The 27976-nt window shown below is 46.8% G+C and overlaps 1 protein-coding gene across 2 annotated transcripts; it reads left to right on the forward strand.

Moving 5' to 3' along the window:
* Nucleotides 1-27466, forward strand: Xpnpep2 (X-prolyl aminopeptidase 2). 2 transcript variants are annotated; one of them, XM_047535920.1, is made up of 21 exons: nucleotides 1-279; nucleotides 2775-2848; nucleotides 4372-4482; nucleotides 5933-5996; nucleotides 7329-7433; nucleotides 7681-7767; nucleotides 8675-8821; nucleotides 11534-11635; nucleotides 12323-12404; nucleotides 12712-12907; nucleotides 13658-13747; nucleotides 14949-15058; nucleotides 15630-15707; nucleotides 17095-17166; nucleotides 18802-18862; nucleotides 20184-20253; nucleotides 20817-20921; nucleotides 21337-21396; nucleotides 21976-22052; nucleotides 24770-24859; nucleotides 25446-27466. In XM_047535920.1, the coding sequence occupies exons 1-21, from the start codon at nucleotides 231-233 to the stop codon at nucleotides 25638-25640; spliced, it is 2025 nt and encodes a 674-aa protein (XP_047391876.1). In that variant the 5' UTR covers nucleotides 1-230; the 3' UTR covers nucleotides 25641-27466. The 2 variants fall into 2 exon arrangements, with proteins under 2 accessions (XP_047391876.1, XP_047391877.1); XM_047535921.1 differs by lacking the exon at nucleotides 7681-7767.
* The last annotated feature ends 510 nt before the right edge of the window (nucleotides 27467-27976 follow it).

Consider the following 27976-nt stretch of genomic DNA (forward strand, 5'->3'; position numbering starts at 1 on the left):
TTGCCTGGGCAGCCCCAAGGCTTCTTTTTCCACCGTGACTCCCAGAGCCCTCTGAAACAAAAGACCAGAGGGGGACTCTCCATCTACCAGTTGGACGCCTCCTTCCCATCGCCAGTCCCCACCCCTGTCTGTTCCTGTCCAGGAAAGGGCTGGAGGAAGAGGCCAGAGAAACAGCCCTGGCCTCTCTCCCCAGTCGCTCCATCCACTCAGCGTCGGCATCTGGAAACCCCATGGCTCGGGCTCACTGGGGCTGCTGCCCTTGGCTTGTCCTCTTCTGTGGTATGTGCTTCTGGGCCTCTCCTGGAGAGCAGCTCTGGCCTCTCCCCTCGGGCTTAGAAGGGGTTGGAGTGAGGGCTGGGGCCCAGGATGTCTCTTCTCTCTTGGTCACCCTCTCTGTCTTGAGGAAGAGGCCCCTTCAAGGATGATCTTCAGGGGCTTGTGACTTTCCATCTACCCGTTAATGACAAAATATAGTGGCATCTGTTAGGATGGTAAGGAAGGCTTTATTCAAGACTACTGCAATAGTGGCCCTGCAGCAGGGGAGACAGGAGTGACTCAATGCTGACTACAGCAGAAACCACTGGGAATTTACAGCCAATAAGCAGAGGGAGGGGGTCAGTGCATGGAAAGCTACTAAGAAGAATCATTGAGGGTAGGGGGATTCTTGCTAAACTGACTTAGGTTTCTTGCTGAAGACAGGCCAGGTTAAACAGATATCAAGGGCAAAGCAAGAGGAATCCGATCAGATATTAAGAGTGATCAGATATCAAAGGGGGGTCTCTCTAAACTGAATTGGTAGGATTCCTGCTAAGATGGGTCAATGCAGGCCTGGAAAGGACAGGACTAACACAGAAGGCAAAACTTGAGAACTCGTCAAGGAAAGGGCTCAGAGGACCTATCTAAACTTTGGTCAAGGAGAGAATCTTTGTCACCCCTATAATGCTCTGTTTGTCTTCAACTAAGTGCCCAGTTCAGCACCTCCCCTCCCCTTTGCTCTCTGTCAGCAGGACCCTGCTCATTAATACAGCATCTAGTTCCTGAGGAACCCCCACCCCTGTGCCAGGCCCTGTGCCAGGGGTTATAGAGTGATTCAGCTACAGAGTCTGCTCTTTCTGGCCTCAGAAAACAGGGACATGAGTTGAATGGTCCTGTTTCTTATGTTGGCATCTTAGCACCACCATTTTACTAGAGATCTGTTCCTACAGAAATGGGTGTTCATTTTCTTAAACCAACAGTATGGATCTCATCTTCCCCTTGAGTTTATGAGGCCAAGACAGCCAGGCAGAGCATTCATGGTGTTAAGACACCAGTCAACCTCCTTCTATCTGTAGTTCAACCCACTCAGAAGGTAAAAGTATTGTGTCTCCCCACACTCAGGCCTCCATGATCCTCTAGGAAAATTCCTCTGTAAGGGTAGAGGGTAGAGAAAAAGACTCTCAGAGATCACTAGACTTTCCTGACAGGAAGAGACTGTAATCCACTCCTCTTTTCACAGAGATCCAGAACCTGAGAGGACTTAGCCGAGTTCCTGGCATATAGTAGACATTAGGAAACATTTGCTTGATGAATATTGGGTCACTGTCCTAAGGTCACATCAAATTTGGGACAGAGCACAAATTGTAAACTATGTCTCCATACATTCTGTCCCTTCTGTGAACCCCCACTTTCCAGGCCCACCTCCTATGGTTGGAAGAAAGGGAGGATAGAAAGGTAACCCCCATTTGGGGGTGGTTCGCAGTGCTGAGTATTGAATCAAGGGCCTGACACATGCTAAACTAGCACTCTACTGATCTACCACCCCAGCCCCACCCAATTTTTGTATTCAGATAGCCTAGGTTTAAATTCCCAACTAACCACTGACTCAGTATGGCAAAACTTGGGCAACTTACCAAACTTACCTGGGCTTTGGCTTCATCCTGTGTAGAAAGTGAATAATAATACCCACCTCACAGGGTTGTTGTTAAGTATCAAATAAGATACAGTCATGGGTTGCTTACCAATGGGGACTTGGGAGAAATATGCCATTAGGCAATTTTGTTGTTCTGCAAACATCATGGAATATACTTACACAAACTAAGATGGCTATGACATCATCAAACAATAAAACCTTATGAGTTATTTGTTGATCACAAGGTTGTGCAGTACGTGACTTCAATAGGTAAATTGATAAGTTCAGTATTGGCACACAGTAGGATCTCTTTAAATGCTAATCCATCTTTCCACAGGAAGTTATTATGTTGGACTAGGATTGCTAGGTTATATATTTAAAATAAGGCTGAAATGATAAGTAGACATTTGGGTTGTAAGAAATAGTACAAGTGGATCTTGAAGTATGCCTAACATATATGAAATTAGATTTATAAAAGGCTATAATGAAGGTGGGAATGATTATTTAGCGAGATCCTCTAGAGCATTTCAAGGAAAATTTGATTACAAAATTTAATTTACACACAACTTTTCCACTTCAATTGGCCCTGAAAAGACTCAATTAGGTTAGAAGAAAAAATTGATGTAATGAGCACTAAAACCCATCCAAAGGGGCAATCATTTGTCGATGAAACTAGTTTCTTTGTGACCCAGGGTGCCATCCAATTCATCCTGATTTCCCAAGAAACGTGATTGTTCTTATCTTCAAGTAGAGATGGCCAGCATGGTGTGTTTCAAAGGATGGAGGCTCTGCAGGGCGGGGAAGAGCGCTGAGGGAGGGTGTCCCTGTCCTTTCTGAGAGCTCTCTGGACCCCAAACGACCCTGGATTTTTTCTCCTGGTTTCTAGCTTATGCCTGGAGCCACCCAATACCAGGGGACCTTGCTAGAGAAGATGTGAGAAACTGTTCAACTAGCCCTCCGGTGAGGACTTGGATCCAACCACACGCAGCCCCACCCCTCAGGTGGCCCCGCCTCACAGGTCCCGCACTGTCGTCCTCGAATTCCCCCATAGGCTCAGTTGCTATCTTCTCCCTCCCACTGGCTTTTTCCTGATTTCCCAACCCTGGGCCCCTTGCTTTTTATTTACATCCGTCAAGACCCGGAGTAGGGTTTCTAACATACGCCTCCAACCGGACTTGTATCGGTGCCCTTCCCCTCCCTCCCACTCATTCCCATAGCATGTTCTCTATTTCCGTCCTGGCCTGACCCTGGGAAACCCCCAGGGGGAAGGAGGAGGGACGGAGGAAAGAAGGAAGGGGCGAGACTTTAGCTGGTCTTCTACACTAGGAAGAGACAAAGAGGAGGATGGGAAGGAAGAAAACACTTCTAGAGGGACAGAGAAGAGGGTAGCAGGGAAGGGAAGAAGGAGAAATTCAGGAGGCTAGAAGAGCCAAGGATAGGGCAGGAGAATGAGACCTAGGGTGTGACCAGCAGGAGAAGGCCCTGCAGATGAGAGCCAAAGGAAATCAGGTGGTCAGCTTTACAGCTGGGGACCACAATGGTTCTTTGCATGACCAGAGTTGGGCTAAAGATCTTCACCAGGCAGGGGTGGGCCAGAAGGTGTGAAGAGGTGAGCAAGTTCATAGTACCTTAAGACACAAAATAAACTTAGAACATCTGCATGCAGTGTCAACTTCATCGGACCACTAGGGCAGACAGACAGGGGGAGCAAACCACATTACTTTTATATTAAATCAAACCTGGATAGGTTTCGAGTAGAAAGCAAAACAAAACAAGCAAATTAAAAAAACATAATTTTCATTAGACAGATAAAATGTCCTTTAATGATGTGTCTGGGCTGGAATGGATCTTTCTGGTCAATAACTGAAACTGCTGGGGGTACTCATTCACTCTCCTTTGCCATTTGGGACCAGTGGGTGACAAGTTGAAAAAGCCACAAGGTAGGGTTGCAAGATAAGATACAGGACGCTGATTTACATTTGAAATTCAGATAACAAATATTGTGGTATAAGTATGCCCCAAATAGTGCATGTTATATACTTATATTAAAACTTTATTTGTTGTTGATTTGAAAGTCAAATGTAACTGGGTAGGCATCCTGTATTTTTATTTGCTAATTTGGTTACTCTACCCTGAGGTATCCAAAGAGGGACTGTCCTGGTGACCTGGCTCAGTGCCAGAGCTCAGGTCCCTCAGTTCTCATTCAATACCCTCTCCCAGACTCAGGTCCCATTTCTGTCACAAGGGGTCCTTCTCTTCCTAAAACACCTGCATCTTAGCTCATCCCAGGCATCTGATTCTACTCTAACTAGTAACATTAACTGCCACCCGCCCCCCCCCCAGGCCGGGTCAGCCTAACCCTCCCAATCCCAGCCTCAGGGGAGGCTTGTGACTCCTCTGGAGGTGGCGGGGGTGGGGAGGAGTCATCATTTTCTCTAAGCAGTGTGTGCCTGTGTCTGTGTGTTTGGGTGTCTTCCTGTTAGTACCTTCCAGTTACTGCAGTCAATACCACAGTGCGACTGACAGCCCTCCGCCAGCAGATACAGGCCTGGAATCTCTCTGCCTACATCATCCCAGACACAGATGCCCACATGGTGAGGGACTCTTCCTCTCCCCTTTTCCCCTCTCAGCTACCTGTCGTAGCCTGTGAGCACAGGCCACAAACAGAAGATGAAGGCAGAGAAGGGATTTGACAGGCAAAGGGGTAGAAGTGGAAAGTTTGCACATGGTAGTTTTAGGACAACTGAAAGAACATATTTCTTTACATAGGAAGGAAGGCATAGCCAAATACTATTGACCTTAAGAAGTGAAAGGATAAACAACTTCGAAATGAATTTTGATCAGTTTCCAGGTGGTGGATCCAGAAAGAATGTTTAGGGCATCCCTGCCCTAGGAGATTAGAATGGAGGCTGGAAATTGGACAGGAAGAAGTCTAAGCTCCCTTTCAGTCCAGGCCTTCCCATAACCTGCTAAGTGGAACAGTGAGATGATCCAGATTCCTGGACCATGCCAGTATGGTGGATAGGCTGTGAGGGAGGACAGACAGGAAGCAAGATGGTCAGAACAAGAGTCACTTTTCCCAAAACAGCAACCCTGCCTACCCGTCCTACTTTTTCCCACCACTGGCTCAGCCTTCACCTACCCACCTTCCCAAGACCAGCCCAGTTGGAAGAGAAGGTGCTTTCAGTGTCAACAGCCTTGCTTAAATTAGTTTTCCCACCTGCTGGGGAAGGCTAAGTATCGGAACTTCTCTGAGCCTCAGTGTTCTCTTTTGCAAAATGAGAATATTGATATCTTGTTTCCAAGGTTTCTGAGGATCAAGATAGAGTCATCCCTTGATATCTGCAAGGGATTGGTTCCAGGAGCCCCACAGATACCCCAATGGGTGGATGTTCAAGTCCCTTATAGGACATGGTATTTGTGCATAATCTATGTACATCCTTCCATGTACTTCACATCACCTCTAAATTACTTATAATACCTAATACAATACAAATCTATATAAATGGTAGTCATACTGTAATGACAAGGGGAAAAGTCTACATATTCAGTACAGGCACACTTTAAAAACTATTTTTGACCTGTGATTAGTTGAAGTTGCAAATATGGAATCCAGGGATACAGAGGTCTGACTGAACAATAACGTGTAAAGCTGTGTGCAGAAGTTAGTTATGGGTACTGAGCTAGACTGGGGAGGAGGGATATCTGGAGAGGAGAACCAAAAGATATACATGATCCTGGATTACACAGAACTTGCTTTCTGGTCAGGGTGACAAACTCCCTTGCATAACAATCCAGTGCAACCCAAGTCCAGTGCTAGACCAGTGGGTTTGAGTGTCTGAGAGATAAAATTGTTTAAAAGAGGGGAAAATAAAGGGTTGAAGGAGTTACAGAAGGCTTCCTGGAACAGGTGCCCAATATGCTTAGCCTTGTGGGACTGAGTGGAGCTGACCATACAGAAAAAAAATGGATGTGGTTGGGGGCCTTCCACGTGTGGGTCTGACCCCATGGAAAAAGCTAACAATGGTGTTGTCAATTTCCTAGAGTGAGTACATTGGCAGACATGATGAGAGGCGTGCATGGATCACAGGCTTCACAGGGACTGCAGGTAACAGCCATTACCTACCCTCATTGCTTTTGTTGGTAGACCAGAGATGGTAAGAGGGGACCTGGCATGGCTAGTGCCTCAAGAGCTAGGACCCCTGGGCCTATTTTCCAGAGTTCTCTTCTACTCTCTCTCCTTCTCTCTCTGCCTGTCCTCCTCCACCCTCGAAGCCATCAGGGTGCACACCTCATGGTCCACTGGTCACATTTCTGCATAGAAAGATGGCAGATGACCCTCCTGGCTTCCTTCCCATAATCCTTACCTCTTCTGTAGTCATACCCAGCCCAGCACTCCCTGGACTCCATTTCTGAGACAGTTGCTACTTCCATATTTTGCCGCTAGGGCCCCACTTTTCCCTTCAGATGACTCACTTTGGGATAAAGTTTTACTCTGCAAATCTTTTTACAGACAATACCACTTCACGAGGCCAAATAAGACACAAATATAGAAGCCCTTAATGACGTCCCAGTTTCTAAAACACACCCCATCCCCAATCCTGGCCCCTTAAATGAAATCCAGACTTCCTTTGCTGATCCTCAAACTGCTTCCTGCACTGGAAGTTGCCCTGCCTTGCTCATCATGAACCCTTACTCTCTTTGCCGAAGTTGCTGGATTTGTCTTTCCCACCAATCCTCCAGTAAGCCTCTGACTTAGTGTCTCTATCAGGCACCAAGTCTTGACACAGTCTCAGCTATCCTGAGAGCACCTATATGCAATATGAACTCTTTTCTTTCTTTCTTATTTATTTACTTATTTGGTACTGAAGATTGAACCCAGGAGTGCTTTACCAGTGAGCTACATCTCTCTTCCTTTTGATTTCATTTTTATTTTGTCACAGGGTCTCACTAAATTGCCCAGAATTTGGCTTCAAACTTGGGATCCTCCTATCTTGCCTCTGGTGTTGCTGGAATTATAGTTCTAGGCCATTACATCTGGCCAGGATGAGGTCTTTTGGACTGACAAAAACAGATCCCACTTCTTATACTAAAAATCCTAATGACCCTCTCCACAGAGAAATCTTCACAGGGCTAGGGCTACAGCTCAGTGGTAGAGAACATGCCTAGCATGCACGAAGCTCTGAGTTCATTCCCTAGTACCGCAAAAAAAGAGGTTCTCAACACAGAGTTGTCTTATCCAGGACATTCTTTCTGTCAGCTTCCCCTGAGGCTCTCTACCATTTCCCGCCTCTCCTTCCAACGGAGGAGGAGGCAGATTCTTTCTAGAGGTCCCTTGTGACATCTCAGAACCAGCACTGTATTGCATATCCACCCACTGAAACCATACTCTTCATCTTCACCCTCACCCTCACCTCCAGGTTTCTCTGTTCTGTCCCAGGTATTGCAGTGGTGACCCTGAGGAAAGCAGCTGTCTGGACCGACAGTCGCTACTGGACTCAGGCTGAGCGGCAGATGGACTGCAACTGGGAGCTCCATAAAGAAGGTAGAAAGCCCACATGGATCTCTCCCCACAGCCCTGCATCCCACACTAGGTTGGGAAAAGTATAGGTGAGGGGATCTTTCAAGGTCATGCTGGGCCTCTATGGAAAACTCAGGATATCTGAGGTCATCCCTGACCTTCAAGGCTGATCCCAAGGACACACATGGTAGGACTATCAGAGACAGAAACCTGGCCAGAAGGCCTGAGGCTGATCTTGGAGGTGACCTCTGCATTCCTTCCCGTCTTTCAGTTGGTATCACTCCCATTGTCACCTGGCTCCTCGCTGAGATTCCTTCTGGAGAGAGTGTGGGCTTCGACCCTTTCCTCTTCTCTATTGGTATGTTCTTCCCTCAGTCCCTAGATTTGTCTAAACCAGCAAGGGGAGCTCAGCTTTCCTGGGAGGTAAAGAAACATACCTTTTTAGAAGGGGATGTGGTAAAGCAGCCAAAGAGAGTGTTTTGAAGTTGTGGTTGCAGAATATTTTGCAACAAAGATGTATTCATGAATTGTGCAAATCAAAATGTTAAAAAATGTGTATGGAATTTGTTAAAAGTCATGAGTACAGAAAATCAACCTAGAAGACTCAGGGAATTATTAAGATCTAGTGCATGAATAGGCCTTCCGGGATGTCCTAGAACTTCTGTGACCTGGAACTCTACCAGTAATGGTACTTAGCATCACCTGTAAGCCCCCTTCTGGAATGTAGCTTAGAAGGGTAACTGGAGTTAGGATGGCCTTTGAGTAAAACAGGACTCCTGGGAATACAGATTCCTGAGTTCCAGCGCCCCAGAAAGCTGACCAGATCATGTCCTCAAAGGTGGAATTTTCATGAATACACTGAATGACTCCTACTTCCAAATTTACTTCTTTTCCAGCCTATCTAATGACTCAAACATCACCATTCATTTAAATGGTGGCATTGAATCCTGGTGAAAAGTCCCGAAAGAGTGACTGCCCCCAACCATTGGCACTTTAACAGACAAAATTAGCCAATTGGCAGTGGACTGGATTGAGGTGGGTTCAGGACAGTTAGGCTTGGAAAACAGAAGGAGGAGGATTCAAGGCAAAGCTCAGAGTGGGACATGCATTCCAGAAGGGCCAGACTGCTGGGGCAGGCTCAGGAAAGCTGGGGCTACAGGAGTGGAATAGGGGGCAAAGGGAATCAGGATTAACTTGGTTCAAATCACAGTTTTTCCTGAGGTGTAAATGGGCAAGGGGAAAGTGACTCCTTCCTATCTCTGCAGACTCCTGGGAGAGTTATGACCAGGCCCTCCAAGGCTCCAACAGACAGCTGGTGTCCATTACAGACAACCTTGTGGACCTGGTATGGGGATCAGAAAGGCCCCCAGCACCAAGCCAACCTATTTATGCACTGCAGGAGGCATTCACAGGTGATTTCATAAGCCCATTCTCCTTCCCAACTTGTACTAACATGGGTCCCCACTAACATGGGACCCCAGAGTCATTGTTTTGCTGAAAAGATACCAAAGTAATGATTTACAAGCTTAAGCATACACACCCAGGTTGCCCAGGATACTTGGTTAAAATGCAGCTTTTTGGACCCTCTCCCCACAGAGAGTCCTTAGTCCAATGGTCTTCAGACCATATTTATGAAATGCTAGAATAAAAGGTGTTGGAATGTGAAGCAAGAGGGAGCAGAAAGGGAGGAAATGAGAGTCAGAAAAAAGTGAAAAACCCTCTGAAGAGAGAAAGTACATGGTCTGAGTTGCTTCTCCAGTAGTGGAGACTGGTTCATAATGAATTGTTCAACCTTTTATTTCTGGCCCTCCTGTGGTGAAGAATTTAGATTTGAGAGATGGCTGGGATGGAGATTAAGTAAATAACTAAGTTCAGGGTAAGTCTGCAGCATACATGAGGGTTTGAGTTTTGGCTAGACCACAAAGGAAAGTTAACTGACCCAGAAAAATCTAACATCCATAACCTTGACCTTGTTGACACCATCTAAATACTTCATAAAAGATCAGTATTCTCTGTGATTCTTGTAAGTAATAACTAAAAAACTGACCAGAACTGATTGTAAATCAGTCTGGGCCACCAAACGCCCTTACTTCCCTTGGAGTTGTGAACGAGCCAATGGATTAGTACTCCCGGTCACAGAGCCAATGGATTAGTACTCCTGGTCACATTAGGCAATCTGAGAGGCTCCTTTCCACACATAATTCCATGTGCATTTCTGGTTTGGAAAGGAGTTTTAAAAAAAGTAGGAGGTTAATTTAAAAATTGTGGCTATGATGAAATGAATGAAAACTGTGCTCAATTTTCTTTATCTGTTCCAATGTTAACTTGAAGAATCATTCTTCATCCTGATACCACTTTTTAAAGAAACTAGCTATCCAAGACTGTTTGGTCATAAATAAAACTCATCTAGTTTCGATAAAGAAGGTCATGGTTTTACCAGGAAGAGGTGAGGGTAAAAAGAGCAGACACTGGGGTCAAATTTGCATGGGTTTTTTCACTTTCCACAAGCAAGGGAGAAGCTGAGGTATCTCAGGCTGCTAGTCTTCAAGGAAAAGCCGTCAGGAGTCAGAACTGGGCCTGAAAGCCGAAGCACAGCTTTAAGGTCAGCTTTAAGAAGTTTAGACAAAAGAGATTTTCTCTCCAGTCACTTGCAGTTTTTAAAGGCAGGTGGAGGGGAGGAACAGTGAAAAGGGCAGAACATGAAAAGTTAGCTACTCAAAGATAGCTATATGTGTAAGACCATTGAAACTTGATTTCATTTGTTTTCTCAAAAATGTATCATATTCATGAATATTGACAACGTAATTCTAAGTGAAAGAAGCCATTCAGAGAAAGCCACATATTGTGTGATTCCATTTGTATGAAACACCCAGCACTGCCAAATCCATAGAGACAGAAAATAGATTAGGGGTTTCCTGGAGTTGGAAGGATGGGGAAATGGGGAGTGATTCCTTAATGGGTACAAGGTTTCTTTTTAGGATGATGAAAATGTTCTAGAATAAGATAGCGGGATGGTTGGCACAATATTGTGAATGTACTTTAAAGTCAACTGAATTGTGCACTTTAAAAAGGTTAAAATGACAAATTTTATGCTATGTCTATTTCCCCTCAACAAAATAAAAGTATTTTATACCCAAAGCTTTAGTTCTTATTGAATAGTTTTATCTGTTTGCTTAACATTTTTAATGGCATTACATTATCATTTATGCTCATATCTGAACCCAAACAGGAACCTTAATGCCTATAACTTTCTGCCAAAAAAAAAAAAAAAAAACCCTAGTCCTGCCTAGGGGCAGACTCCATAGGCCTTGCAGGGGGCAGGGATAGAAGACAAAAACTAATGTCCTAGAATTCAGATGCAGGCACCCTAGAAAGGATGGCACTGTGGCACAGAGTTTGGAGATTGACTATGTTAGCAAGATATTACATATCTGTACAGATTAGGAGTGTGGGCCATGCCATCAGCACAGCTGGGTTCAAATCCCAGCTCCCCCACCCTTGCAATTATGAAACCCTAGATAAGTGACTTTACCTCTCTGAAATCCGTTTCCTTAACTGTAAAATGGGGCAAGTAAGAATTTAGACAATACAAAGTGTTTAGCCCCAAGCCCCTGGCTTATTAAGTATTGGGGTTACTGTGGGGGAGAGTTGAACATGGTACCAGCCCTCTCCCTCTACCCTTCAACTAGAGCAGCTCTCCTGATCTCTTTCTGCATGCTTGTTTATCCATCAGAAAACTATACCAGACCCACTATGCACCAAAACAACTTTCTATGTGCTTTATAAATATTAATTCATTTGAGCCTCATAGCAACCCTACTGAAGTAGATTGTATTATTATATCCTATCCCCATTTTTAAAGATGCACAAAATAAGATACAGAAGGGTTAATCTTTTGCCCAAGGTCTCCAAGCTAATAATGACAAAACCAGGTCAATTGAGCCCTGTCTGGGTCCTGAGCTCATGTCATTAGTGACTACACAATTAAAAGTTTGTTTGAAGTAAGGATTCTACTGCTTTGTCAAAAAAATGGAAAACTACTATTCCAAGGGAGCCCTCTCAGGAACCAAATGTCAAAGATAAGATATGTCATTTACACTTTCTTTGGGCTCCTTTGCTTCTAGGGAGCACTTGGCAGGAGAAAGTATCTGGCATCCGAAGCCAGATGCAGATGCATAGTGAGGCACCAACTGCTGTTCTTCTGTCGGCGCTTGATGAGACGGCCTGTGAGTGTGGATTTATGGACACAAATGGTGTGGGAGTCCCCCACCCCACTGCAAGCCTCCTGGGCCCTACAAAACAGAGCTGTTCCCCAAACAACCATGTACCCAACAGCTGCTATGAGCTCTGTGGTCATGACCTATTACCTAAAAGGCATAGGGAACAGTAGCTCATGTCTGCAGAATAAAGAAATCAGGAGACCTTAAGCAAGGTGGGGCCAGCCCACAGGCCACCAAAGGAATGGAATGACCATGGCAGCAGAGTGCTTCTGTCTCCTTAAGGGGAAGAGGACCAAAAACTCCTCCCACTAGCCTGGTCACTATCCCAGGACACTCACATTCCCTGCTTTAACACCCTCAGTAACCCTACTTCATTCCAACATGGGTCAGGAATTCTTGCCCGATCCATATGACTGGACTTCAGACATTCTGAAGACCCACTAAAACTGGGTGCTGCATGCTGGATACTGCATTTTTCACAGGATGGGGTATGAGATAGGTCTGTAGCTCTCATCAGCATCTCGAATCCCCTACCCATCCACCCAAAAGGACTGAGAATCATTCAGAACCAGATGATGAAAGTGTGCTTCCAGCAATCTTTTGGGGCCAAAGAAAACAGTGAGGCAAAGGTGTCTGAAATGCTCATCCCAAATCAGATCAGCCTCAAACAGTTCCCATTAATTCTTTTCCAAGGGCTCTTCAACCTTCGCAGCAGTGACATCCCCTATAACCCATTCTTCTATTCCTACACACTGCTCACGGACTCCTTCATCAGGTATGGCTTTTCCTTGCCTTGCTGTCATGAACTTCCTTCAACTTCTGTCCTCTTATTGCCCCACCACTGACCCCACCCCAATATATAGCCTTCAGGCTGCCCATGAGCTTGGTACCTGCCCCAGCAGGACCCTCTAAGAAACCTCATGTTGGCTTTTTCTGACCCCTTGACCTTTTCTCCCGATAAATCCCAAATCTTGGCTTCTGGTGCTGGCTTCCTCTTACTTTTAGGATCAAAGAAACTATATATGTCTTTGGTTGTTTGCTTTGTCCTTAACAGACACTCCCGGTCTTTCCTCCCCACCCAGGTTATTTGTAAACAAGAGTCGCTTTAGCTCTGAGACTCTGCAGTACCTGAATTCCAGCTGCACAGACCCCTTGTGTGTGCAACTCGAGGACTACAATGAAGTCCGTGGCAGCGTCAAGGACTATGCCTTAGGAGATGTGAAGATCTGGATTGGGACCAGCTATACCACGTATGGGCTCTATGAAGTGATACCTGAGGTGAGTTTACCAGGCTCCATCCAGCCCATGCCAGGCACCTAACAACTCCAGGTCTGATAAGTGTCAACTAAAAGTGGAGTCAAAGCCCCTCAGCCATTCAGTCAGCTGATCAGCCGAGTGTACCCTGTGTTCCCTTGTAGGTCTCACTGGGAAGAGACAAAAGAAGAGGAAGCTGGAATGTCTGTCCACAGAGACAGAGCATTCATACCATGAAGAGGCTAGAGATAATACAGCCTGGTCTAGCAGTCTTTAGAGCCAGCAAACCTGACACTGAATCCCAGCTGTGCTTCTAACTGGCTCTGCAAAATGACCTTGGACAAGTAATTAAGCCAATCTGGGTTTCTTTTTCCTCACCTGTAAAATGACAAGAGTCCTGACCTCACAGGAGTTGCTCTGAGATTCAAGGACAATATTATATGTAAGGCCCACTGTTTGACACACAGTAGGCACTCAATAAATGGTAGCCACTAAGATATGTACAGGAAACTTACACTGTCAGAACAGCCCATTTCCTGAACCATTCTAGAGTGCAGGTGGAAGTGAACTCCCAAGCAAGGCAGTGTTAATCTGGAAACTTTCTGGAGGGAGGGTTAAACTGGACAAGGAAGATTAGAAAAGAGAGCTCCTGAAGGAGAGGGCATCACCATGAGCAAGTCTCACCTCAGCTGGCACTTCCTGCCAGTCCTTTGAAAACGCTACTGTGCCTTGGAGGGTACTCCCAGACCTCCTCTCCTTCCCTATCCCCAACAGGAGAAACTCGTGGCAGACACCTACTCCCCAGTGATGGTGACTAAGGCAGTGAAGAACAGTAAGGAGCAGGCACTCCTCAAGGCCAGCCATGTAAGTCCACGTGCAGGAAGATGGGCTTTTGGGAGCTCCAAGTCTGATGGGTTGAAGAGGAAGAACTTCAAAGGAACCTGAAGAAGACCCTCGATGAAACAAAAGAGTAGATACCACACTCCTGAGCACCCACCTGCCCATCACCCCCTCACTCCCAGTATAGCGCCATGGCTTAGAGCAAGGGCACATGGGGGCAGGAGGCAGCTGGGAGGTAACAGTGTCTGAGTTCAAACTCCAGCTCCACCCACTTCCTAGCTGGGTAACCATGGGCATGTCATTTCACTTCCCTAGGCCTGTCACCTTATCAGAAAAATAAGGATCAAAATAGTAATCTTACAGCATACAAGTATTGTGAATATTCAGTGAAGAATGTATGTGCATATGTGTATATGTGTATGTATATATATATGTATATATATATATATATTATATATAATATATATTTGTGCTTTGAGCACTGCCTGCACCCTGGCAAGAGAATGGCACACTTTTATGGAATATTCTTGTTAAAATTAGGTTAAGGGGGCGGTGGTTGTGGCTCAGTGGTAGAATATTTAAAATTTTTAAATATTTAACAAATATTTTAAAAATAAAAGAAAATAAAATTACGTTGTCACTTCATCTTTTAAAAATATTTTAGATGTTGATAGACCTTTATTTTATTCATTTATTTATATGTGGGGCTTAGAATCAAACCCAGTGCCTTACACATGCTAGGGAAATGCTCTACCACTGAGCCACAATTCCAGCCCCGCCACCTCATTTTTAAAAAACCTTTTCTAAGGGAAAATTTTAAATGTATGCTATGAGAGAGAAAGTAGCATAATGATTCCCTGTGTCCCCATCACCCGACTTCAACAATCATCAACTCATAGCCAATCTCATTTCATCCATAACCCCACATTCATGACCTCCACTCCCATCCTCTGCTGCTAGATTATTTTAAAACAAATCCCAGATATCATATCATTTCTGCTGTCAACACTTCAGTAAGCATCTGTAAAGATAAGAATACTTTTGAAAACATGAGCACACTATGATCAGATATAAACATTAAATGGAATCCTTTGATATCAAATTGCAAGTCAGACCCTCATGTTTTCAAAGCTCCAGATCCCAGAGTGGCTGATCTTTGTCCGGAGCCCATGGCTGCCACTCTGACCATACCTCAGCCCACTTCTGTGCATCTCTCTCTCTCCAGGTTCGAGACGCTGTGGCTGTGATCCGGTACTTGGTCTGGCTGGAGAAGAATGTGCCCAAAGGCACAGTGGACGAGTTCTCTGGGGCAGAGCTCGTGGACAAGTTCCGAGGGTGAAAGACTATCTTCCAGTGGGGGAGTGGGGGCAGGGAGGGATAATTAGTCCACTTACTTAGAAGGGAGGTCCTCCTTTTATTTGGCAATAGGAGGGACAGTTTCTTGGGTGGTCTGGTTGCTGGGCAGGGAGTGTTGGAGGACAAGCTCCAGTCCAGCTGAGATCGGGATGACCCAACAGCGCCCTCTAGTGCCTGCTTCAGCCGCGGGCTCGCTCTCCCCAAGGAGGCTGGTTCAGGCCGGTCTGCGGCTGCACCACTTGAGAGCTCCCAATAGGGAGGGGGGCTCCTCAGGCACGCGAAGGACACATTGTAGCGTTCGGGAGAAGCTTTGGTCCAGGGATGGGGTCATTTTCAGATGCAGGGAGCTAGCTTTCTTCACTCCCATTTATAAAATGGAGGTGGAGGGGGAATAAATGTTCTCTTCAGTCTGGCCTTTTCCATTCTTGAGCACTTTATAAGTGACAGGACCCACCCTAGGAAGATGAAACCAGGAGATGGGACTGGGAGAGTCATATGGAGTCAGGCTGAGGACCCCTTCACTGACCATTTCTTGCCTTGCACTATCCAGAGAAGAAGAGTTCTCCTCTGGACCCAGTTTCCAAACCATCTCTGCTAGTGGTCTGAATGCTGCCCTGGCCCACTACAGGTACTTCAGGAGAAAGAATTTGCTAGGACTCTGTGGGGAGGGTTGGATCTTGTGAGTGCAGAGGGACTGGGGTGGGGAAGGGAATGTTCTGGGCCCAAAGTCCACATTCGAGGTTTGAGGCTCTCTGCACTGTGTGGGATGGAGGAAGGAGCTCAGTCTGGGGTTGAAAGTCCCCTTGAAATTAAAAGGCTTGAATGACTTTTACCACAAGAAGCCAGGACTTTTTGAGTACTCAGGACTGAGGGGTCTAAGAGGGAGGCACAGCTGCTGTTAGATGTTTTTCCTTGGTTTCCTGTGAGGTATTTATGTCACCTAATTCTTAAAGTTCATGAGCACTCTAGAGAAAGGCCTATTTCAGTCAGTCTGAAACAACCATGGTGGGCCCAAGATGTAGGCTAGCTAGCTAGATATTTGGCTCCATGGAAAACAAACCACTGTAGGCCTGCCTAACAATATTTGGAGGACCAAGGTAACCAGATGCCTCAGCCTGGCATAGGTATGGCAGGAAGAGGTTGGATGCCATTCTGAGGAAAGGGCAGACATATCCCAGAACTTCCTCATGTGGCACCCCCTGGTATCTCCCAAGCCTTCAGTTGCCTTACCCCAGCCCCTTCTCCCCAGTAGAGCTAAACAGTGGCGGAGTAGGTACTCTTCAGCCCTAAGGACTTCTGTTCTCCAGCCCCACCCTCAAGGTCTCCTCCCTTCCTGTGCCCTGGCTTCCTGGGGCCCTCCCACCCTCTGAGGCAGCAGGCATAGAAAGAATACTGGATGGAGCATCTTAGTCCAGGGCCAACTTCTTGTTCCTTTCCTATGTGACCTCTTGCAAGTCACTTTGTAGACCTGTCTCTCCTTATGTAAAAGGAGATAGCAGGACTGGGTGGTCTCTGAGACTTTCTTAGTTCCCACATTCTGGATTCTTTTCTTCCTCCCCTCCCTGGGGCCCAAGGGCTTGCTTGGGCAAGTGCAGGATGGACAGAAGTGTGCTGAGGACAGTAGCAACAGAAACCAAGTACTTTTCCAGGGCCCTTTGGGCAGTAAGGATATCCCCAGAGTCTGAGCTTGGTCTCCAGGGAAGCGGGAGTTCCTCTGAAATTTTTTTTCTTTTTGGTACCAGGGATTGAACCCAGGGGAACTTAGCCACTGAGCCACATCCCCAGACCTTTTTATATTTTATTTAGAGACACATTCTCACTAAATTGCTTAGGGTCTCGCTAAGTTGCTGAGGCTGGTTTTGAACTCATCATCCTCCTGCCTCAGCCTCCCCAGCTGCTGGGATTACAGGCACGTGCCACCATGACTGGCTAGTTCCTCTGCTTTCACTCAGAACTCCACATCACTCCGTGCAGGGTTAGGCTGCTCCCCTCTCAGTGTTCTCCCCCCTTCTCAGCCCAACGAAGGAGCTGCATCGCAAGCTGTCCTCAGATGAGATGTACCTGCTGGATTCTGGGGGACAATACTGGTATGTACCCCCACCCTGCCGTGAACATTCTTCTCATTTTCACTCATGGGCTCCCTGCACAGTGGCAACCACACAGAGACCAGGATAGTGGGGGTACACATGCAGCACTTCTGTGAGATTTAGGAAGACTCCTCTTAAGCAAAATGTTTTTTTAAGTCTGCACATTTTTACATAGCCCTGCCTGATTGCACACACATATCCATATTCTCACCCACTTGTGCAGTCCCTGGCCACAGCCCACATACCAAAAAGCACTGTGCATAATCCTAAGCTCCCCATCCCCCTGTGACACAGGTGAGGTAACCAGGTCAGGTTGGGGGTAGGGGCAAGTAAGAGAAGCAACACTTTAGATATGTTCTATTTTGTAGAGTGCACAACCTGAATGCTTAGACATGACAGCCATGCAGAATAGGCTAAGCATATTCCTTCCAAATGTATGGCCAATCATATGTACTGGAGCTGATCTGGGCTGACCTGACCTCAGTGCTTTCCCTTCTCATCTAGAGAGCAAGTGGACTGTGGGAAGATTGGGTGAGGCAAAGGAAGGGGTGTGCTGAATTGAAGAAGGAGCGAGGAGTAGTTTCTAAGGGTCCCCCAGCCTGTCTTGGGTGGAAATGGTGAATGTGCTAATGTTAAAAACTCCTTTGCTTGTTCTTAGCAGAGCTCTAAACAGCCTTTGCTAATCCCCAATTCCATGCTGTGTGTACTTGAGATGGCTGACTTGCAAAGGGGAAGTAAATTTGTGGGGGCGTTGTTGGATTGGGGCATGCTCAGAGTAGGGTGAGGCTGGGGAAATGGTCACCTCACTTCCTCTTCTTTCCTTCTGAAGAAGAAGTTTGCCACGCCCCATGACCTACTCCCAAGGAGGAAACCCCCAGGCCCCCCCATGGTTTCTCCCCTCCCCTTCCCCCAGGGGGCAGGATGCACTGGCGGCACAGGGACCATCCTTGGGGAAACTGCTGCAGCTGGTGTTAGGAGTCAGATCTCCTCTGGCTTTGCTTCACTGGATCACTGGATCAGATCTGTGTTCACAATGAAGAGAACTTCGTGGAAAGTCAGTGCTTGCTCTGGGTCTGGCTTTGCTGAGGCTTGGGGAGGGAGACCACCTCACAGCCTCAAGGCTTCAATTGCCTCATCTGCGAAATGAGGATAATAAGGCCCTCTCTGCCATCCTTCCTAAGGAGCTGGAAAAGTGTCCTATAAATGGGAAATACCTGAACATGGGAATGTTATGGTAATGTAATCTCTCTGAACCTCAGTTTCCTTATGTGTAAAAAGGAGACAACCCTGGGTTGCCTCCCAGGAAGCCCAGAAGAAGCCTTGCTTTTAGAGCGAGCCTGGTACCTACAGCAGGCATACACAAATGGGTAGTATGGGGAAGGAGTGTGTATGGGGCATTGCAATTTTCAGAGAACAAAGTGACTTTCAACTTGAGAGCTATGCAGAGCCCCTTCATGCATGGATGCTGAAGGTGTGATTTTGATAATGGTGGCTAGCTTCTGTTTGCTTCCTATCTGGCCTTATCCTGGCCCTGTTGCTCAGACACCAGTGGAGAAAGCACAGGAAGCACAGGGCCCAGCCTCTACCCACAAGCACTCAGTGGGACTGAACATATTGGTTTTCCCTTCTCCACAGGGATGGTACCACAGATATCACCAGAACAGTCCACTGGGGCACCCCCTCTGCCTTCCAAAAGGTAAGTGTTAGGACCAGGATTCCCCTCTCCACCCTCTCCCAAGAGGCTCCCAAGCAGTCACTCCACTAAGAATCCTTTCATCTGGGAGGACAAAACCGAGGCCTGGAGAGGTTAAGTAGTTTACCCAAGGTCATGCAGCAAGTTAGTGCCAGAAAACGCAGTTCCCTGCTGCTGCCCCACAGAGATTGCAGGCCACCAAGGCTTTTGGCCCAAGCTCATCCTCAACTCATTTCAGTACATCAATGCACAATTATCTCTTTAGTACTGTCTGTGTGTCTGGCCCTGTGCTCAACAGAAAGGGGGAAGAAAGGCATTCTAAGTGGAGGAAAATGGCACAAGTGAAGCGTCAGGCAGAAAGGAGCTGGAGGTGTTCAGGACAGTAAGGGCTGGTCAACTAGGGCAGAGGCTGGGACAGGGATCTGTATTCATGCATCCAGCAAGCAGATAACAAGTCAGACATTGTGCTTAAAACAGAGAGAGGGGGAAATGCTGTGTAGATCTCCAAGAGCACACAATTTAGCCAGTCGAGTCTGCTGCCTCTGGCTGTCTTGCATGGGATGGCAAGCCTGTGTGGGTGGGCAGTGAAGGGAATTGCCCACATCACCACTGGCAGTGACCAGAAGAGCCCATGCCACATTCAGCACCCCCCTCCCCTGACAGGAAGGCTCACCTGCCAAATGATCAGGCCCAGCCCAGCCTTGGCCTTAGAGTACCAGTGCTGAGATGAGTATTTACTCACTATGTTACATTCATCATCAGTCCACATCCTCCTCCCGACAACCTTAGGAACTAAGTACCATCATTATCCCATCCCCAATGAGGAAATTGAGGCACAGAAAGGTGAAATTCACTGACCCAAGGTGTCTCAGAGTTTGAATGGCCAAGCCAGAATTCCAGCCCAGAGTCTGCCTGCCACCCCCTACTATCACCACCCTCATTAAGCATGTCTTTGGGCTGGGGTTGTGGCTCAGTGGTAGAGCACTGGCCTAGCATGTATGAGGCACTGGGTTTGATCCTCAATGCCATGTATAAATAAATAAATAAACAAATGTTAAATTCTTTTAAAAAAAATAAACATGTCCTCCACACGTTATAATGACCTCTGTGGACCAGCCAAAGGGAATCACATGGACTGAGCCCTAACTTTAGGACCGTTCCCCTCAGCCTCCTTAGGCCATCTTCCAGAACCTGGGTGACCATACATGAGGATATGTCTCCCCCACTCTGCCAACACACACACACACACACCCAGGTCAAGCAGCTGGAATCTCCCTTGGCTCCTCCTACTGTCTGCACCATCACCTCTTCCTTCCCCTATCAGGAGGCATATACCCGGGTGTTGATGGGAAACATCGATCTATCCAGACTCATCTTTCCTGCTGCTACATCAGGTGGGTTTTGGAGACCAGGCTGGACCCAGAGCCTTGGGCCCTGATTTCTTGGACTGCCTCCTGGGAAGGGATTACATCATTATCCCAAACCTTATTTAAATAAGAAAATCTAGCCCAGAGAGAAAAAGACTTGCCCAAGGTCATACAGAGGGCTGGTGGGAAAACCAGGCCTCAAACCCAGGTCTCCTGCCTCCTAATCCAATGCTGTTGCTCAGAGGTGGGGGAGATCAGTGTAGGCTGCAGCAGTCATGAGAAGATTCCTGGAGGAAGTAGATGTCAAAGGCCTGAGCCTTAATGGAAGGGGAGAAATTGTGGTAGAATTGTCTGTCCAGGTAACAGGTACAATGTACATTGTGCTGGAAATTGAGGGTCTGGGCCAGCCAGGGTATCATGGGCTTCATCCATTAGCCCTTCTCCATCCCTACCCAATGTCGTTGTGTTGTTTCATGCTTTTCTGATTCTCAGGAGCCCCTCTCACCACCCTGGTAGTTGAGCAGGAAGGGGCATGGTGGACAGTCTGGGGTCCAGCCAACTAATCAGGGGCAATCTCTTTTTCCTTCTAGGGCGAATGGTGGAAGCCTTTGCCCGCAGAGCCTTGTGGGAAGTTGGCCTCAATTATGGTCATGGGACAGGCCATGGCATTGGCAACTTCTTGTGTGTGCATGAGTGTAGGTACCTTTTCAACCCCTGTCCCACCATCTCCCCTTGTGTGACACCCCCTATGAAAGAAAGCATCTCACAGGTATGGAAATTGCCAGGACCCACAGAGATGCCATGACCCACCTGTGGTCACCCCACTCATGGAAAGTGATACACCACAGGATAAGTGAGGCACACTGGCAGCAGGTCAATCCACAGCCTGCTTGCCATCCAGGAGAGCATCAGAGAGAGGACATACACCCAGAGAAATAAAAGTCAGAGCCAATCTGGTATGTGTCAGCTCCAGGTAGACAGTGATGTGACAGACAAATACTGCTGCAGATGTCCAGGGACCCCAAGTTACCTGGCTCTTCTCCAGAACCTGCTCATCTCAAAACTGGTAAGGATAGGATACCTGATACTTGCCTGTATCTTCCTTTCCAGGGCCAGTGGGATTCCAGTCTAACAACATTGCCATGGCCAAGGGCATGTTCACTTCCATAGGTATGGCTCTCAGAGCTCTCCACATCATTCCATCCCAGAGCAGGGCTAGCCAGGGACTCAGGCACCCCACCTTCAGGAAGCATGCTAGGCATGAGCACAGCCCTGGCTCCACTACTGCCTTCCCTCACCTCCTCACTCTCATTCCCATGTCCCAAATGTTTTATCCCACCCTTACCCAGCCCTCTTGGCCATACCCTTCTTCTTATCCTTGGGAGCTGATTCTCAGCTATATATCCAGATTATGGAGTTTCTAACCAAATGCTGAGATAACAGGACAGTGGCACACAGGGAGAAGGGAGTACCTCAAGGACCCACGTGGGCTCTTCAGTCTTCCTTGCTGGACTATAAGGAAGGGATAGTGAGCCAAAGTTTGGCTTAGAGGGGATCTGGGGCCTGACAATTGCCTCTGCTTAGCCAATGAGCATCTAACAAGTTGTGGGACTGCCAGAGCCAACAGCCAGGGAGCAACCAGTCAGGCAGTGGGGCACTCCAGCCACTTGTCGATTGGTTCATAAAGCCTGGGTTTGAGTGTCCCCACCCACCCTGGCTTAATGCTGTCAGCATCTCTGTGTCTCCCAGAACCTGGGTACTATCAGGATGGAGAATTTGGGATCCGTCTCGAAGATGTGGCCCTTGTAGTGGAAGCAAAGACCAAGGTAAAGTACCACTGAGAAGGATTGGAAGTGTGGACAGAATGGCAGTGCCTTTGCACTTCATGGGAGGTGAGGGAAGCTGAAGGAGAAGGGCATTTCATATGTGAGCATGAATTTATGTGGACTCTTCCATGGCTCGGTAGGAATTCCATAAATCAGGTTCTCAAGCCACACATTAGAATCATCTGGAAAACTTGTTTATTTCTTAAATGCCAGTGCCAGGTCCTGCTTCAGGCCAAGGGAATCCATATGCCTGCCCTAAATCATTGGTTCTCAGTGCACATTAATAATCACCAAGGGAGCTCATTAGATAAAGATTTGATACTTTAACAACCAACAAGATGAAATACCCAGATATAAACTTTAAAAGACTTATATGGAGAAAACTCTCTGCTAAGGGACATAAAAAAGATTTAAGTAAATGGTGCTCTCTGAAAAGAAGCTGCCATAGTATGAAGATGTCATTTCTCCCTCAGTTAATCTATAAATTCAAGATAATCACAATTTCAATGTTAACTGGATACTTTTGTAACTTCACGAAATGGCAGTGAGGCTTATTTGCAAAAATGCACATGGAAAAATAGGTAGGTAGGAAATTTCTGAAAAAGAAGAGCAATAAAGAAAACTAACCCTATCAAAATTTAACACAAACTAAAAGAGAATGACACTAGAGATGAAATAGACAGTGGAAACAATGGATCAGTACTCCCAAAGTAAACTTTCTAATTTCCAATAATGACATGGGGAATTTAGTTTTCAGTAAAGCTGATGTTTCAAAACAGTAAAGAAGAGAGAAATTATTCAACTAATGGGTGGGGTGAACCAATGACTAATCATTGAGGGGATTAAACTGAATAACATCACTGTTAAATCAAAATAAAATTCCAGATGACCAAAGTTTTAAGGTGAACAATGAAACCACAAAAGACCTAAAAGAAAACCTACATGAATTCGTTTACAATCCTGGGGTGGAAAAGGATGTTTTTATATAGATCCCAGAAGTCATGAAGAAAAATATTAAAACTCCGACTAAATTATATAGAAAATATCTATATGGAAACAATACAAAAAAATCAAAAGATCTGTTATAAAGTGGGCTGGGGATATAGTCTGTGGTCTAGGGATGTAGCTCTGTTGTAGAGCAATTGCATAGCATGCACAAGGTCCTGGGTTCCAGCCCCAGCACAGCAAAAGAAAGATGGAAGGAAGGAAGGAAGGAAGGAAGGAAGGAAGGAAGGAAGGAAGAGAGGGAGGGAGGGAGGGAGGGAGGGAAGGAGGGAGGGAGATCCATGACAGCGTATTACATGACAAATAAAGTGTGAATTTCCTTAATTTTACCATAGCTTTTACAAATCAATAAGATAAAAATAGGAAAAGCAAAAAAAAAAAAAAGTGGGGCAAAGGACATGAAGAGACAATTCACTAAAATGAACACAGATGGTTCACACATGTAAAAAGATGCTCACTTCCATTCCCAAAGGAATACAAATCAAAACAACAATAGAATATCATGTTTCACCTATTGCATTGGCAAAAATTAGAGACTTCAATGATATCCAGTGTGGTCAGTATGCAGTGAAATAGGCACTCTTAGTACACTGTTAAGAGAAGTACAAACTGGTGGCAACTTTCTGTAAGGCAGTTTGACAATATCTATGGAAGTGCCTATTAAAACCTCCTGTACCTTTTGTCTCTTTGATTCCTCCACCAAATATGTACCTTCCAATATAGTCCTAAAGTTCCAAATGTTTATACAGTGCTAGTGGTTTATAGCATTGATGATCATAGTAAAAAATTGGAAACATCATAAAAGTTCATGACTGCTTAAATAAATCATGGAACATCTTATGTAGCCCTTAAAAAGAATGAGGTAGATCTCCTTGTGCTAATTCAGAGCACTTTCCTGGGATTGCTATGAAGTAAGGTGGGAAGGAAGGTACAGAGAAGCATGTATGGTAGGATCCATGTTGAATGACTTTTCAAATATATACATGTATAGACATATATATGTTGCATATGCTTAAAAGGTTTTCAGAAAGGAAACTGGCCAGGGAAGAGATTTTATTTTTATTGTGTATCTTTGTGTAGTTTGAGTTTCCTAAGCACATACATGCAAGGACTCTCTGTGAGATGAAAATTATAGGCTTTTTCCCACTTTCTTTTTACTTGTCTCTAAAGATAGATGAAGCAATAAGAAGATACATGGATGGATGGATAGAAAAACCTAATAACTTTTTTTGAAGAAAATGAAAAAGAAGTTTTATTACTTTGCTAGCAAAGGAGAACAACAGGGAACTCCTGTCCCAGAGGCTGTGATTCTCCCCTAATAACGTAATTGTAAATCATTTGATTTGCATGTGAGCCCCCAGGACCCTGGCCTAGAGTCTTTGTCCCAGTAGGTCTAGCAGGTGGACCCTGGAATCTACACATTCAACATACTCCCAGGTGCTGTTGATACCTATGTTTTGAGAAACACAGACCAACTGTTTAAATTTCAGGAATCAAGAGGAAAGCACCTAGGTAGGGTACTAAGTGGTAGAGAAGATGATTGGTCAAGGGAAGGGATTCTGGAAAGCTCAGGTCTAGCCAGTGTCCAGGGTTGACAAGGATCAGTTCCCTGTGCCTGTAGCTTCTGGGTGGAGTGCTCCCCTGTTCCCTTCAATATAACTCCTCTTCCTCTCTCAATTTCCTGCTTCCCCACCTTCTCTGTGGGCTCTCAGTACCCAGGGACTTACCTGACCTTCGAAGTGGTGTCCTTCGTGCCCTATGACCGAAACCTCATTGATGTCAGCCTGCTGTCCCCTGAGCAGGTGAGTGTCTCTCAGCACTGCCAGCCCTTCAGCCTGTGAGTGACTGCCTTCTCCCCCACTCTGGGACTTTCCTATCTCTACTCCAAGACCCTCTGTCCCCACCCCTCCCCAGGAAAGTGCACACCGGTAGCACAGTAGGCAGACACTGAGGCATACCTTTCCAGCTCACCCGAGACCCCAAAACTTCTAGAACTTTCCAGTCAGGTCAGCCTGCCCAACCTCAGGTAGTGCACTCTTGGAAAGTCTGAGACTGGAGTTCTGAGTTCTGCTACTGCAAGACTTGGAACAATAAGCATTCCCTACATCTTCTCTGGACTTCAGTCTCCTCTTTTGTAAAATGAGAATGCCAGCCTGTTTACTCTCATTCCTGGACCTCAAATTCATCCACCTCTCTCCTTATGAACATCACTATGGCATTAAGCAGCCAACATGGGGAACTGCCTCTAGAATGTCCCAAGAATACCTAAGACCTGATAGTGGCTGGGTTCCTGGACCAAGGTGGGTATCTGGAATACCACAACAGGGTTTGGGTGGCACCAAGACCTCACTTCCTGGCAGCTCAGATCAAACTTTCTTCCTTTTGTAGCTCCAGTACCTGAATCACTATTACCAGACCATCCGGGAGAAGGTAGCCCCGGAGCTACAGAGTCGCCAGATGTTGGAAGAGTTGGCCTGGCTGCAGCAGCACACAGAGCCCCTGTCTGCCAGGGCCCCACATTCCACTTCCTTGGCCTCTGTTTTGCTAGCTGCCACTCTTGCCTTCCTCAACTGGAATAGCTAGAGGCTCCTGACTCCCCAGCTGACCCTCCACCTTGACGTGGGACTCACTCACTTGGCTCCCCTCCCCCTGTACCACACAAGCCCCAAGAGTACTGCTGGCACATCACCTAAAAACCGCTGCCCTCGGCCTCCTCTGGGACCAGACCCCAGGCAGCACACGTACACCCTTCCCCAGCATATACATGTCATCCTGGACCCCTAGTTTGGGATACCAGAGCCAACTATGCTTTCCCTCCTGTGAACCCAGCCTGCTACAGCTACTTCCTCTCCCGCAAAATGAAAAAAAAAAAAAAAACAAAACAGGCAGTGCCCCTACTCCCAGGAGCTCTATGACCTGGCGAGAACCCCACCCCATTGCCACCTAGTAGAGGTTGCCAGAGCTGCTGCCACCCACAAGGCTCCTGAAATTTTGGCTTTTCCATACCTTTAAGGCTGCCTCTGGCCACCCCCACCTGTCCCTAGCCCCACAATGGCCTTCTGACTATAGCCCTTAGGGCTAAAGGAGCAGGACTCCCCCAGGCTAATCGCTGTACCTTAGAGGAAGACAAAGGGAGAGTGACTGAGTCATCTGGTTGCCAAGAGCCACCTAGGATTGGGGAGAACATTCTAGTCGGAGACAGGGTAAGCCTGGAGCCAGAGACCAGTCAGGAGCACACACCAGCCCCCTCCACACACACATAGGAGCCCATTGCTCCCAAACCCCAAGTGCACTCTATGCCAAGTGACAGCAGGGGGAGTGAAAGTGTAGGAATTTGACTATGGAGTAGAAGGGACTGTGACAGGGTGCTCTAGAATATGGTGCTACCAGAGCTCAGGAAACAATGTCACTATCTCAGGTTTCCCTGGCATACAAGGAGCCCTTTTAACTTTCTAAAATGCAGCCACAGTGGCAATGCAATTAAATTCTCCCACATCCATGGATGGCCCTTAACCGCAGGTGGGTAGAGTCTGGTTTCTCTATTTCACGGACAGTAAAACTGAGCTTAGTACAGGAGGTGGTCCCTGCTTGAGGACCTGCAACACATGGTTGGGCGGTGGTGGGGAGATGGCCTGCAATCCAGCTCTGTTGCCTTTCAGGACCATGCAGCTTCTCTTAGCCTGCCTCCCAGTCCCCTCCCCATTGGCTGAGCCCACTGGTGAGAAGAGCTTTCTCTGTCCTCAGTCAGCCGTTAGCCACCTGGGCTCACATCCTGCTAGATGCTTAAAACAGCCTTGCAAAGATGCCTGCCTCTGGTTTTGTATTGTGTCTGCTGTGTTGCTGAAGGCTGCTGTTACCTGTGGCTTTTGTGGTGGGGGAGGAAGTGGAGAGGTTGAGGTGGGGGTGGGGACATGAGGCTCCCAGAAGCTCAGTGGGGGAGCATATGGGCTTGAGAATGTGCACGTGAGCATGCGTGTGAGTATGCTCCTGAATGTGTATGCGCATGCTCTCCCTGCCTAGCCAGCTGCCTCCAGCCTGTGCTAGAGGTGCAGAGGGGGCAGAGGGGAGAATCATGCTGGGAACTTGTCAAATATGAGCCAGAAAATTTGGGACCAGCACCTGTGACCAGAACACAGTCAGGATGGTGGGGAGGTGAGAACCAGGGCTCTGGGGACAGGGTGCTGGGCAAAGGCACCAGGCCAAGAAGTTGCTCAGCCTGGCAGCACAAGGTAACGTGAGGATGACTATGATAGTCATCACCAAATCTGGCATTGTAATGTCAGAGGTCAGACCCACCCTCACTGAGAGCCTGCAGCACCCAGCAGTGGGCCTCTGTTTGCTGGGTCCTTTCCTCTCTCACCTACTTACTGCACACACAGCTACTACTAATAAAATTAAAGTCTTCTCCATCTGCATTATCATCATCATCACTGCTACCACTACAGAAAGTGTTATGTATTATATGCAGAAAACTGTGTGGTCAATTTCCCATTTTATCCTCAAAACCTAGGAAGAGGTGCTTGTATTATTTGCATTTTATAAGTGAGGGAACTATGTGAGGCCCTTAGAGATTAACCAACTTTCTCAACTTTACTTTTTTTTTTTCACCATATTAATGATGGGAAGTTTGGTAAGGCAGGGTTCAAACCAGTCAAATGTCTCCAGAACCTACTATCTCAGAAAATGGCAAGAGGTGTAGCTCTTACCATTTTCCAGAAGAGAAAACGGGCTCAACCAGCATCACACAGCTGAGAAGCAGAGTCCATGCCATACTGCTTCCTCAGGGCCTGCCTGCCCAGACCTACACCTGTGCCCTGCCATTTGCTCCTAGAGTGCTAACCAAGACCCACTTGTGGGCCTTTCAAGCTCAAGGCAGCCCAGTGTTCCCATTCCTTCTCTTCAGCCAAGACTCTCTTTAG

This window comes from Sciurus carolinensis, chromosome X (genome assembly GCF_902686445.1).
Source record: "Sciurus carolinensis chromosome X, mSciCar1.2, whole genome shotgun sequence".
NCBI lineage: Eukaryota > Metazoa > Chordata > Mammalia > Rodentia > Sciuridae > Sciurus > Sciurus carolinensis.

What these genes read in the sequence shown, in the direction of transcription:
- Xpnpep2 (XM_047535920.1), top strand. Translation starts at nt 231, where the DNA reads ATGGCTCGGGCTCACTGGGGCTGCTGCCCTTGGCTTGTCCTCTTCTGT. An exon ending in GATTCTGGGGGACAATACTG is followed by an intron (nt 17,167 to 18,801) that starts GTATGTACCCCC and finishes CCTTCTCCACAG; the next exon opens with GGATGGTACCACAGATATCA. An exon ending in GGGCATGTTCACTTCCATAG is followed by an intron (nt 21,397 to 21,975) that starts GTATGGCTCTCA and finishes TGTGTCTCCCAG; the next exon opens with AACCTGGGTACTATCAGGAT.